The following is a 14586-nucleotide window of genomic DNA, read 5'->3' on the forward strand; positions in this document are numbered from 1 at the left end:
TACAGTTCATTAACAGCAAGTAGCTGCTACTTCCCTTCTTAATTCCTAAGAAGGCAGTAAGGATGTAAACCCCCCAAACAACAATACATTACTACAAGAATCAACCAGTTTCTCAACCCTGAAGGTGTTTGTCTTTAAATGCAAAAACAGACCCACAGACCAAAACTGCTAGAATAAAATTCTGAATTTATTTAACACTGAATGCAGGAACCTCACAGAAACAAGTATAAAATTGTAAAACATTGTGAAGTGACATGATTTCAATATTTACTTTCCCCATTTTATGAGGCCAACAAGTCTACAAAAAACCCTAAAAAAATGTGTTATATACACACAGAACCTTAACATCTACATTCAGTCAATTGAAAAGCTGTAGCGTGTTTGTCATCACACAGTGGTATGTATCTAGATTAAATTAACACGCAGTGCCTGGGTATCAATCATAGCCAGTTCCTCATCATTCACCCATTCATCCTCCCCTAGTGAGTCAGCGGGTTTGTGAGATGGTGTCTGTACAGTTTTTAAAGTGCTTGGTGTCACAGACCTCCGAGGTGGGTTGAATGTCTTATTTACACATGGAGAAGCCACTGAGCCCAGATGGGAAAGAGGTGGCGGAGACGGGATACGAGACAGATAGTCCAGTGCTCTCCTTCTTTTCAGGCTTTTGGGATCTTTTTCTGCTGAAGATGTTGGTGTAGGAGACTTCCTGCTGACAGGTGTGACGGATCCAAGGTTTCTGCCTGGCTTCTGAGAAATCACCTGTATAAAAAGACACAATCAAGATGATGGGCTTAGAACTGATATATTACTAGATGACATTATGTTATAACAGATATACTGAAAAACACCAGATACCACAGCATGAAGTTAAACTCACACTTGATTTTATGTCTTGTCTTCTGTCTGTTAGAGAAGCTGGTGTTTGTCTTTGGAGAGCTGGAGAGGAGCTGTAGCTACGGCCATTTGATCTGACTAATTCTGAAAGCTTCTCTTCAGCAGTTACAAAGAAGTTCTCCTGACACTGAAAAGAAAAGTGATGAAAATGTTAACATTTTATTGCATTCAAATAAGTCTGAGATGAAGATAAACAAGGAAAAAAAAATATGTTAGTACACTACTTTATTACATTTTCTACAAAACAATTTTTAGTACTGAGGAGATTAGCACTTTTGCTGTGAGAGAGCAGTTTCTGAAGAATATCAGCAGCTTTTAAGGTTTTGATTTTAGCATCTTACCTGGACCAGAGTTTTAAGCTGGCTGAAAGATTCCTGTAGATGAACCTCTTTAGGATTTGTAGAAAAACTTGTCAGATCTCCAGCATACACAACAGGCGTGGGATGCATTGACTGACCTCTGAGCTGGAGGTTGCTCAGAGCCAATATGACGCGTGGTTTTAACACGTCTTCTAGACCAGTCTGAGACAAGCTGCTGAAACAGCGAACTTTCACAAAATTCAGTTTCTCATCAGCCAAATAAAATGCAGGAGATGAACCTGTGTTCAAAAGAAGACGACTTTTCAGCTAACTTGATGCGAGCAGTTGTAAGAAAAGCAAGTGATAAAACAAAAAACAAAAAAACACCTACCCTTTCCATCTACAACATTGATGACATATCCTGCTAGATCAATTTCTCCACACAGTGGCTCAAAATCTGGATTTTGAAGATTCAAAAAATTTGTGCAAACTCTTGGTTGGAAGTATGTTGACAACCATTCATGTGATGCCTGAATGGAAACATTACAAAAGTTTCAATGACATGTTTAATTTATAAACGGTAAAAAAAAAAAAAATTCACATGTGCTAAAGGGAGTTTGTTTCCTACAGTACCTGTAGCTCTTGAAATTGTGTTTTCTTTGTCCCAGTGAGCTGAACAGGTTCGATACAGCTACGTTTCTTTCCATCTGAAGTGGTGAGGTTATAGACTTTGAATCGACAGCCTTCCTTTAGTAAAGACTGTAGATCTGAGGAAGGTCGCCAAAGATTCAGCTGGTAAACTGAAACCAAGATTAAAACAAAAAAAAGTTAGCACAACGTAGTTCGCAAGTTACAGTAATTATAAAAAAAAAAAAAAAGAGTCAAACAAGAAGACAAATGAAGACACACCCCTGCCGGGTTGCTCCATGGAGTCGGCAATGCAGAGTCTCCACACGGGTGTAACCTCTCGTTTGGGGCAGTTCATTTCATTCTCCTCTGCTTCCAGAGCACGGTGATATCGATCCTGCAGTTCAGCCTGCTTCTTCTCCATCAGAGAGCGTCTGTAGGTATGAAGGGCCTCCAACTGGTGTGCACTCAAATGAGCCTAAGAGGGGAAAAATAATATACTAAAACCCTTCACAGCTGAAATTAGGCCAACAATCTGTAAAGCAAATGTTTTACTACCTCAAGGTAAGCCGGATCATCTCCCACTGCTTCATACAGCTCTTCTCCATCCTGCAGATTTGCAATTTCTTGATGACTGATTGTTTTTCTTCGCCGCTGTGGTTTGATACTCCCTAAAGATAAAAGCTTATAAAAAACTTATCGAATTTCAGACTGTAGCAGCTTGTTCAACTTGTTGTAAACCTGATCCTTACCCTTTTCTTCATTTTCAAATTCAGATTGAATCTTGGCAAATAAGATTTCCATTGCGTTTTGTTTGTGACTGTTGTATCGTCTCGCCTCCTTCTCTTCTGCACGTGAAGAACGGAATACAACACTGCCATCTGGCTTCCTCTCCATCCACTGAGAAATACATATTAGACAGAGTTAAAAAGGATAAAACCCAAATCTGACTAACAGTGATTATATATCAGTGCACACCTGCATGGGATAGCTTCTCAGTACAACAATGTCAACAGATCCTACTGGACCTCCATTGCTATACAAACAGGAGATTGGAAGGAGGAATGGCCGAGGATCCTTGTGAAATCCTAGCTTAGCATCCCATCGTGCAGGTCTGCAGCTATTGGCACAGATCTAAACACATGAAGCGGAAGTAAGACACCTTCTTTTCTGGTTGTGTTGTGTAGAGATAAAAGTTGTGGTCTCTGTCTTAGACTACCTTTAACATCAGAGATTCAGGCGCCTCCAGAGGGGAGCAAGCATCTTGTGATCCGACCAGCTGAGCCCCATGGATGATCAACTTGCCCCCGACAGTCAGTCGACCTTTGTGAACCATTGCAGTCAAAGGTTCATCCAGCTGAGCTTTAATGGCATACCAACCATCTGTCAGCCAAATGAGTGCAGCTGAAGTTTCAACCTTTGCATCTGCACTGTGAGGGGTTTTGGTGTCATTGTGACTCTGTGTTTTTGGGGAGTGACCCCTGGAGATGATATCGCAAACACAGAGAACCAGGGTTTTGGCTGCCGTGTCATCCTTTTCCATGATCTTTCTCAGAGCTGGCCTGCGGCTGTGGTCCACCTCTACATCATATCTGACATAAACAGAATATGTTTTAGAAAAAATCAATGAATACATTAAATTGAGTCAATAATTACCTAGCAGCTATTTTGCTAGGTAGATGCCAACATTTGTATCCCACATTTAACATTATCCCATTGTATTCAGCATAATTAGCTAAAAGTGTAATTCACTGCAAAGTCTATATTTTCAACATTTATTTTGCCTGTAAAATACCATACAAAATGGCAGTTAGAAAAGCATAACAACACTTATTTGTCAACAAGATATGCAAATTAAAAAGTGACCTACAACTGCATAAATATCTGAGCAAGCTTTAGTTGCACATACCTGTACTTAAGTTGGAGGAGAATCTGCTCGGGTGTGAGACACCGGCTGCCCACTATTTCTGGAAAAGATTTTTCCATAGAGGCCTGCTTCCACACAATCCATCTGTAGTGATTGTACACCCATGCTTCACTGATCAATTTAGGATCCACACCCGGGGTGTCACATAAAGCTCTGTGGGCATATAAGGACGAGATATTTAGTATATTAAGCTTATATTTTATTGCTAAACCTGATTACTCCAATTCATTTAACACAAAGTGTGATTCAGTAATACCTATAAAACTCTTCTTTCCCCGCAGTCCCATCATTGCTGGGGACCAGCCATCCTCCATCAGCAAGCTGAACTCCACCTTCATCTGTAAAGGCTTCCAGTTTGATGAACTGCAGCAGGCTGAAGCGGAAAGATTCTGCATTCTCACTAGTGATATCGGAAACATATTTTTGGACTCCATATCCATAAAGCTGAAAAATAAAAACAAGTACATTTGTGTCTCACAGTCTGTGTTTAAAACCAAAACAAACAAATCAAAGTATGCTTAAAAATGCTAAAAAACCCAGTGACAATTACAGCCTTGCCTTTTTTGGGGTGTATCTTCCTGGGATCTTTCCATTCACTGCAGCTTTTAGTGGGATCCTAGGTACTCCTGATGTTTTTTTAAGATACAAGCTCCCTGGAAGAGGTCGAATGTTCTGGCGCTTCTTCTTCCTGAGCCTCATGTCTTGTATATCCTGTGCCAGCTCAGTGTTCTGAAGATTCTGATATACATCTGCAAACGGATTTTTTTTTAAACTGTCACAAAGAAACTTTTACACTGATGTACCTCAAACTGTTTACTGCACCTTGTCTTCTTGAACATGTGCCATCTACACCTGATGTCTCTCCAACAGCACTGACAGACCTGAAGTCAACAGGTAAGCTTTGATTATTCATATCGTCACTTCGAGCTGCAGCCACAGCAGTTCCATCCGCAGCGCCTTGTGTTTTTTTAGTGGGCGGCACAAAACACTTGCTGTTAGATGACATTACAAACGGTTTTTGGTGTTTGTCTTCCCCCTCATGCGCTTTACAGGAACTCTCTTCAACAATAGTTCTTTGTTTTTTGAATGGAGGAACAAAGGCTGAAGGTATTCTTATGCTATCCTTGAGCACCATAGTCTTATGGGTTTCTGTCTTTGCATTTCTGACAAATGGAGGAACAAATGCTGATGTCTTGTAATATGCCGATTTGCTCCTGGGGTCTCCTGTCATTGAGTTCTGTATTTGTGTCTTTTGGAATCTAGTTTCCACATAGGTTTTTCCACTGTTGCAGAAAAGAAAAGAAAGGACATATCAGAAAAAGCTTATAACTTTGTTAACCTGTTTGAAAACATGGTGCTTCAACAGGAACATACCTGTGCGGCCGAGTAATGTTTGGATAAAGGGAGGTGCTGTATTTAAAAACTCCCCTGTCCTTCATTAAACCTTATTTAGGGATAAATACAAATAGTTATTTAATGAATAACACAAAATAAACAGTTCTCAGAAAACGTGCCATAGTGCTAACAATTTACCATTGGAACAACTTTTGACTGGGTAGAGAGTTGAAGCTTTTGGATCCACGAGACTCCTGTCAAACTCTTCCAGTAACCGTCTTTTTAGGGGAGGCTGACCTAAATAGTTAGAAGGCTATTATTCTCAAAGCAGAGCTGTGGCTTAAAGTTAATTATGATCAGGCATGTTTACTCATCTGAAAACAATGGTTTCATGTCATAAAGTATCATTTAACTTTTCTAAAAAAAAAAAAAAAAAAGAAAATTCCAAATAGTAAGCAATACAGCTTAATCCTAAATTGCAAGAAATGTATTAATGCAATTTGCTTGAAAAACATCAATAAATTAATTAAATAAGTTTTGAAAATAGCAGCACAGTTTCAATAAAAATATTACACTTAAACTCTGAGTAGCAATGCAGGTACCTACCATTCATTTCTGTGTCTTCCACTGATCTTTTCCCTCTTCTCTTTTCACTCTCTTCACACCCATTGGCACTTGTGTTATGTTGTAGTGGCATATTTTCTAAAGTCATGAAGAGATTGTGTTCAGCCAGACCTTCATCTTCTAGCAAAGCTTTAGTACAGTCCAGAGCTTCCTGGGCAAGAAATTTTTGCTGGGTCTCTGTGCAACCAGTAAGGTTAAGTGACTGAAAGTTAAGAACTGAAGACTCATTTGGTTTTAAAACTTTAGACTCCTTGGTGCTGCTCTCCTCATTTATTTCATAGTCCAGCAGACACTGCATTTCCTCTTCAGGGCAATCATGCAGAGTGCCTGCCCCAGATGGTGTTATGGTGTCTTCCTGAAACTTAAATGCATCTTTAGCTGCCTTGTTATTGACAGACGTACAACCATGTCCTCTTAAATTTTCAACTTTTAGGTCAGACTCTTGCAAGGAGGGCACGGATTCAACTACAAGAGAGGCAGTTCCCTTGGTAGACATGTACTTGTCAGAGGCTGTTGTGAGGTTTGAACCCGAAGGTCCTTCCACATCTTCTACTTTTGACAGATTTGGCATAGGATCGTCTTGTGGGCTTGTTGAAAATAATAGGGAATCATGACATTCCCCATCATCAAATTCTTTGAAAAGACTGGTTGCTTTCAAAAGACTTTTTTTGGACACTTGGACTTTAACTCCCCCTGCAGTGCTGAAACCACAATGTGTTTCCTCTCGATTGTGAGCATCAATTTTCTTATCGTTCTTTCTTGTGTGTGCAACAGCTGGGGTGTCTCTGCTCTGACTAATATCACTGAAAAGAGCTTTCGCCTTCTGCATGGCCTCTGATGAAAGTGCAACAGGCTTACCACTGGCTGCAAGAAAACCACTACTCCTGAATGGTGGACCATGAGCCGAAATCTTGCCCCGTGGTGCTGTTATACTGATTTTATCCTCAACTCCTTCACATTCACTTAGAAGGGTTTTGGCTCTCTTCAGAGCTTTAGATGAAACAGCGACTCCTTTTCCACTTGCTGTCTGAAATCCAACACTTTGTTGGGGCCAAGTGTTTTTTTGTTTCATGTGTTCATTTGTGACTTCAGTACATCCATTTCCTGAGTCCTTAGAAATGTCACTGATAGACAATGTATTATGTTTTACTGAAATTCCATAGTTAATATCCATATTGCAATCTTTAGTAAAACCATCTTCCACTTGCATTGCCTTTTTTGAAACAGAGTCATCAGCTTCCTTCAAAAGATGTTTTGCTTTCAGAAGGTTTTGCTCTGAAACATTAACTTTTTCTCCTCCTACAGTTTTGGAGCTACATTGCATTTTCTGTGTGTTTTCACCGTAGTCATATTTCTTGTGACTATTCTTTGCATGTGGAATCTCTGCACTGATACTTATATCACCAAAGAGAGCTTTCGCCCTCTGAAGGGCCTCAGAGGAAAATGCTACAGGCTTTCCACTTGCAGCACGAAATCCACCATTCTGAGGAAGTGAGTCATGAACTGGAATCTTGGAACATGAAGGGTTTATACCAATTTTATCCTCCATTTCATTACATTCACCCAACAGAGATCTTGCTTTCCTTAGAGCTTCAGATGCAATGGTAACTCCTTTTCCACTCGCTGTTTGTAGCAACAAAGTGTCATTTTTTTGTTCCGCTTGTTTGTCTTTGTCCTCAGTGTATCTTTTCTCAGACTCTACAGAAAAGCCCAAAGTCGCCTTTTGCTGTAGTCTGGTTTCTGGAAGGTTTTTCTCATCACTCCCTGTTCCAACCATAGGTGCTATACTTTTGTGTTTTGCTGAAATGCCATTGCTAACATCCATATCACAGTCTTCTGCCATTTGCATTGCTTTTGTTAAAACAGAATCATCTAAGACCTTCAAAAGATGTTTTGCATTCAAAAGATCTTTCTGTGATACATGAACCTTTTTTCCGCCTGCAGTTTTGAAACCGCTCTGCATTTTTGCCATAGGTTCACAATTGTCATGGTTTCTGTCACTGTTCTTTGCATGTGGGCTCTCTGCACTGGAAATTATATCACTGAAGAGAGTTTTAGCCTTCTGAAGGGCCTCAGATGAAAGTGCCACAGGCTTTCCACTGGCTGCAAGAAATCTACCATTCTCTGGGACTGGAGTCTTTGAACATGATGGCTTTCCACTTCTATCACCCAATTCATCAAATTCACCCAACAGGGATTTTGCTTTCTTGAGGGCTTCAGATGAAATAGCAAGTCCTTTTCCGCTCGCTGTCTGAAACCCACCACTTTGTAGTGGGAAACTGGCTTCTTCTTTTTTTAGCTGTTTGTTTTTGTCTTCAGTGCATCCACTTCCAGACTTTACAAAAATTTTTATACTCTGTGTGTGTGGAACAACTGGACTCTCTGTACTGGAAATGATATCACTGAAAAGAGCCTTCTGAAGGGCTTCGGATGAAAGTGTCAAAGCCTTTCCACTGGCTGCATGAAATCCACCACTTGTGGGGAGTGGGCTGTAAACTGAAGTCTTCAAATGTGACTGATTAACATTGATTTTAGTGTTCTCTTCATCACATTGCTCCAACAGGGATGTTGCTCTCTTAAGGGCTTCAGATGAAATGGAAACTCCCTTTCCATTTACTGGACCAAATCCACCACTTTGTAGTGGCAAACTGTCTTTTTGTTTCACTTGTTTATTTGCAGACTCTACAGAAATGTTTGAAGTCATCCCTTGATCTGGTCTAATTCCTAAGTCACTGCCACTTCCACTTGTATGCATAATATTTTCACCATTGTTAACATCTATATCACAGTCTACTCTCTCTTGCATAGCGTTTGTTAAAACAGAATCTTCAAAGTCCTTTAAAATTTGCTTCTCTGAGACATGGACGTTTTCTCCCTCTGCGGTCAAACCACTCTGCATTTTGTCTGGATGTTCACAATTGTCATTTTCCTTGTCACCGTTCTTTGGGTAAGGACCAGCTGGGCTGTCTGCACTGAAACTGATATCACTGAAAAGTGCTTTGGCCTTCTGAAGGGCCTTGGAGGAAAATGCTATTTTCTTTCCACTGGCTGCAAGAAATCCTACATTGCTGGGTGGTGGGCCATATACTGGAATCTTGTAATGTGATGGTTTTGCATTGATTTTATGATACACTGTATCAGATTCACTCAACGGGCATTTTGCTTTCTTGTGAGCTGTGGATGAAATTGAAACTCCTTTCCCAGTGGCTGTGTCAAATCCACTTGTTTTAGGAATAGATTCTTTATTTTGAGCAGTGAACTGTGCTGCTCTTAAAACATTTTCTTTTTGGCTTATTTTTTTGCTTGTGTCTTCAAGTGAATAAGTGTCATTCAGAAGACATTTAGCCTTTTTCATTGCATCAGCTGACACGGATACTTTCCTCCCACTGGCTGTACAGAATCCATCACCACTGCTCAATTCACTGATGGCAGAGGAATCAATACTCTTTAATGCTGGGCATGGTAGAAGCTTTGAAGTGGAAAATGAGTTTTCATGGAAAGAAACTGGATTTTTAAATTCCAGCACAGTGTTACAACCAACACGTTCCATTTCTATATCATCAGGATGTGGCCTACTTAGTCCAGTGTTTACATTCTCAAACTCTGTGTCTACAATGGCATGTTCCTCAGAAATGGTAATGGCATCCATTTTGCAGTTTTCAAAACTTTTCGTAGTATCTTTATCTTGCATGTCTCTGGCCTGTTTCAATGCAGAGACAGGCTGTTTGGTGTTGGAAAAACAACTCCAAGTTTTCTCTTCAACGTGGCAGTCGTCTTTGAGAGTGAACTTGAAATCAGCTGTGGCCGTTTCAGAATCTACATTGCACATCTTTTTGGTTTTTGCATCAGTCTCAGCAGCCTGTTTGTGTGATATATTCAGATCTGACACATTAATTTCTAAATCAGCAAATAAAGCTCTAGCTTTGCTTAGACATGTTTTTGAAACTCTTAAAGCATTCCCTCCTGCAGTCTTAAAGGTAACACCAAGCATTAAAGGATTCGGTTTCTCCATCTTGCTTGCGTCACCGTGCTCAGCTCTGTTAAGACTTTTTTGCTTCTTTGATATAAGCCAATTATTTCTTCCAGGAATGTCTTCTGAAGAGGAAAGCACCTCTCCAGCAGAGATATTTTCTCTTTTTACAGAACTCGACACTGATACACCGGTGGATTTATCAGTGATGTTTGATGTCCCACCATTTGCTTTTTCATCTACCACACAGGTCATTTTGTCAGGCATGGCAGTTATTGCCAAGTGCTTTTCAGCATCTGAACTAAAGCTGTCATCAAAATCTATGCCTGCAAGAAAATCAGGATCAAGGTCTTTGTCAGTCTTCTCTAGAAAGCAGGCATTTTCTTGAAAAGGCTGTTTTACTTCTGCACCTCTGAACTGTGTAAATTCAAACTGGCTATCTGCTTCTTCCAAGAGAGTGCACAGTTCTGTCACATCAGCTTTTTGTGAAGCTGTTAAGTGGCAGCTGCCACCCTCAAATATTTCACTTACAGAAGGTTGCTGATTTGATACAGAAACTGTGCTTGTCATGGATCCATTGCTCTGGCTATTTTTAAGTTTCGTGGCACTGTTGCATTTGGTGGGCTGATCGCCATCTCTTTCTTCAAAGAGATGCCTTGCCTTCTCCAGGTTGGCCAAGGAAATTTGTATACCTTTATTTGAAGCCGTTTTGAATCCTGATGCATGAGCGGGTGGAAGAGAAATGTTTGTCTTCTCTAGCAGTCTGCCACGAACCTCACCATTTTGTGGAATGCAGTTAAGGCCATCATCAGTTCCTTTTAGACTGCTTGGCAGTTGTGATACTGTGCTCTCCTTGTCCAACTGACCTTCTCTTTCGCCATCTATAGTCTGTCTTTCCAGGAGCTGGGATTTTTCATTTCCTCTCTGCGTAGATGGAAAAGGAGTAGTCCTGTGAATATCAGTTTTTGATCCAGTGTTCTCTGAGAAAGGAACAATACAAGAAGAAGCAGTGTGAGTGATATCTGCAACAGCAGACTGGAAACCACTGTCACTTATGGTGCCTTCATTGGTGGAATAATTTTGATTAGTGGTAGACGTATGTCCTGTGTTACTGATGCTGTTATAGTCATGGTGAAGGCTTGCTTGAATTGTTTGATGCTTAGCTTTTTTCATGGCCAACAGACAGGCTGAAGGTGAGAAGTGGTCTTGATCTTCTGCAACTCCTTTAGTCGGTCTACCAGAGTCTGAAATTTGGCTGAAGTCTTGTGCAAAATCTTTGTGAAGCTGTGACATGTCAAGATCCTGGACTTTTTCTTGCACAGATGAAGGCAAATTTTCCAAAGTACATTTTTCTTCTGCATTCTTCTCATTACTGCAGCAGCTTGCTTCATCTGGGGCATCTTGTGACTGCTTACTACTCAGTTCTGGTCCTAAAAGAAAGCATGGTGATAAAAAACAAAAGTTTTCAGTCATTATAGAAAACAAAAAAAAAACCACTTCTATTTTAACAGAAAAATATACATATATTTTTAATAATTAAATATGTTACCAGTATCTGGAATTACTGATGATGTGTTCATCTTCTGAAAGTTAGTTTCATTTTCTTTAACTTTTGGCTTCAAAGTCTCAACAGTGTAAATAAATTTTCTTTTTTTCCTAATTAATCCAGTGTCTGTGATTTTTATAGGTGGCCTGACAAGCTGTCTAGAATCAAAGTCAGGCTGCAGTTCTGTTAAAATATTATTTTCTGCAGTACAAGGGGGAATTTCAGATAAATTCAATGGAGACCATTGGCTGATTCCAGTGCTTCCATTTTTTGCCGGTGGGGATGATGGAACGGTGCTATGTTCTTCATCAGCTTTGTGCTCTTCATTACACTGGTTTGTTTTTGAGATATCTGTAGAGCTGCAGTCATGTTCACTTAATTTGAATTGCTTCCGTCTGATTCTGTCAGGTTTCACTTTTCTCAGTGCTGAACTACTGTTGGCGAGGAAAGTGGATGAAGCATTTTGAAATTCATCAGGAGCACTGGCCATTTTGCCATCTCCATTAGCACCCCGTAGTATCTGTTGCCAAATACCCTCATTCTGCATTAATAAAGTCTGGGAGGAAACAACTTCAGGCAAAACAGCATCTGTTGATGACAGAGCAACAATCAGCATGTCAGCCAAAATTGTTGGGAGCCATAGTTAGTTCACAAATATTCACCATTTCAGTTAATGTGATACTAAAAAAAGAGAAGTCAGTACCGTGGTTATCAGTAGTTATATTATCATTTTTAGGTGGTGCTACCACAATTCTGGAAGGATTTGAAAGAGAAGGGAAAAGCTTCCGTACAAACTGGAAAAGGTAAGAGGACAAAACACTTTGTCAGCAGAAATCTGAAATGTTGCACCTCTTTGCTTGTAATATGTCAAAAAGAGTAATACAATAAGAACAATTTCTGATTCTGATTTCTAGTAACACATAAAATCATAAATTCAACCATTCTTAACATGTTACAATTTCAGAATATCCATTTAAAGAATGTGAATACAGCAGGACCAGAAATTCAACATTGAGTGATATTCATCAAAATAATAGATAAAGATAGGTTTGCTGTATATTTGTGCTGGACTGAGTACTCACAACAACACTTTTGTCTGCAGAAACACTCACTGGACAGGGACTCTCATCAACTTTAGCTGCAAGATTAAAAGGAGACAAAAAATTAATGAACATATAACCTTTTCAGTTGTTTAAAATGAGCGAGTCTGCTATTGGCTTACACAAAATCAGGGTAGATGGAACAGGGGGTGGTGTATTCAAAGAACTGGTCCATGAAATATCAGGGTTAATCTGTGCACCAAGACTTTCAGAAATATGCTTGGCATAGCTCATCTGTATCATTAAAAACAAAAATCAAAACAAAAACATAAAGATAGGTACATTTAATTTTATTCACTCTTCTACATTCAAATACTATCAGAAAAATATTAATCATTGGATATGCTATACGTACTGGAGATTTATGCGGGGTATCAAGTGGATCTGTAAATATGGTAGAAGTAAGCAAATTAAGCAGTGATGATTAAGTCTTGGCTTCTGTATGCAATTCATGTAAATGAGACTAAGATTATATTTAACCTCACCAAAATTGTCCTGATTCTGAGGTTGGATTTCCTCATATTCTGTATCAGGAACCCTAAAAAAGTCAAAACATACATTAAAAACAGCCAATAGCTGGAAAAACATAAAAAGCCAAGCTGTTGTTGTAAAATTATCATGAAAATAGCTCCCTCCCAACCCCCCCCCCCCAACAAAATAAGGCAGTTTTTCAGTATGCTTTATTAAAATCAGTTATTGTTGTTCCTGTTGTGATTTAATTACACAACTACTTAAATTATTTAATCACTTAAAAAACAAAACAACCCCCCCCCCCCATACCATTCACAAAAATGGCAGTATATATAGCAACTCTGAATTTAAACACTGATAATTCATTGTTGCACTCACCCCTTTTTTGAGATCCGAAACACATATGGACTTTGTGTTTCCATCCATGGCAATGTATCATTTTCTAAGAAGTATCACAGAGAAACAATATTTTTAGATTTAATCTAAGAATAAGTAGGTTACAGCAGCTTCTTGATTGCAATTAAATCAAAACAGAAACCTATATTTTTATTTAGCAAGTGTTTAAATAACATGTTGGAGATTTACAGTATAAATAAGTAACAATCTGAATGAATTACCTTGTGTAGTAGAGAACGACTGCTCATCCACAATTTCAGGTAACACAATTCGACTGTGTCTGAAAACTTTAGGAGTAGAAAACAGCTGACTGTCTACTGCAGTTTTGTCTAAAGGGGTTTTAAAATGTCCCTCCTGATTGGCACAGAGCTCATCTTGATCAGAGCCGCTACCCTCATTCGCTGACGTTTGAGCAGTCAGTATGTCAAACCAGTTGTGATCCAGTGGTCCCAGTTCTAAAATGTTCATAATGGGTAAGAACTCATCATTAAGTCGACAAGCCACAAACCGATTTAGAGGGGAAAGGTAAATCTGTACAATGCATTTCTACTTATAATATTCAGAATACAACTGTTTTTGCGGGCGTCTGATTAAAAAGTACCGATGACCAAAATCACAGCTTTTTGATGTTGCATAGGTTTTCCTACCTTTCCAGATTTCATCTTTGAATGTCTCGTACATGTTTTTTAAGGGCAAATCCATTCCACTGACTGCACTGTACTACAGCTTGATACCTGAGAATGTGAATGTAACATAACTTGAATGAAAAAGCAGAAAGGTTTCCCGAGTTTCAGAACAAAGTTGTGGTGTACATTTACTAGGGCAGTCACACTACAACGTAGCCGGTATTCAACTACATTACCTAAAAACTACCGTGACAGCGAAACTGTTTGGGCAACAATGAGTAACGTTAGCTTACGTTTGTTTTAGATAAGCAAAAAAACTTTACGGAGAAACATTTTATTTTACACTGACAGCCTATCGTTGTCAAATTTGGGGGAGCCCACAAAAAGTGAATTTAACGTTTTTCAGACTTACCATGACGACGTTCAAGAGTGTGCACTTTCATGTCGCGATATATCTCGTAATATAATGATGTAAAGACACAATAAAACTAAAAATACGATGCAAAGGGGATAGCCAAGAAAAACTCGGCCTGCTAGCTAGCACGTTCACGCGACAAAAACAAACCTCGCGCGTCGCGCACCGGAACTCAAGGGCACTTCAAAATAAAAGACCGCTTGAATTTTTAACCCTTGATATTCCTAATAACACGAATGCTACTGATACTACTACTACTACTAACAACAACAATAATAATAATCGAATTGAATTATTTAGTAAGCAGTCGTTAAACTTTTGACTTTATATGATACTAAGCTGGAAGACTCACTTCT

The 14586-nt window shown here is 39.3% G+C and overlaps 1 protein-coding gene across 1 annotated transcript; it reads right to left on the minus strand.

The window, feature by feature from the left end:
* Window positions 1–169: 169 nt before the first annotated feature.
* On the minus strand, window positions 170–14391 carry brca2 (BRCA2 DNA repair associated). Its single transcript, XM_026192521.1, has 27 exons — window positions 14228–14391; window positions 13837–13923; window positions 13411–13644; window positions 13172–13235; window positions 12808–12860; window positions 12678–12706; window positions 12445–12556; window positions 12305–12360; window positions 11926–12016; window positions 11226–11810; window positions 5689–11106; window positions 5281–5379; window positions 5122–5191; window positions 4570–5030; window positions 4306–4496; window positions 4004–4191; window positions 3730–3900; window positions 3040–3412; window positions 2799–2954; window positions 2573–2720; window positions 2379–2491; window positions 2103–2298; window positions 1827–1993; window positions 1585–1723; window positions 1236–1492; window positions 878–1021; window positions 170–759 (listed from the first exon to the last, which is right to left on the minus strand). The coding sequence occupies exons 2-27, from the start codon at window positions 13889–13891 to the stop codon at window positions 406–408; spliced, it is 9924 nt and encodes a 3307-aa protein (XP_026048306.1). The 5' UTR covers window positions 13892–13923; window positions 14228–14391; the 3' UTR covers window positions 170–405.
* Between the last annotated feature and the right edge of the window lie 195 nt (window positions 14392–14586).

This window comes from Astatotilapia calliptera, chromosome 14 (assembly GCF_900246225.1).
Source record: "Astatotilapia calliptera chromosome 14, fAstCal1.2, whole genome shotgun sequence".
NCBI lineage: Eukaryota > Metazoa > Chordata > Actinopteri > Cichliformes > Cichlidae > Astatotilapia > Astatotilapia calliptera.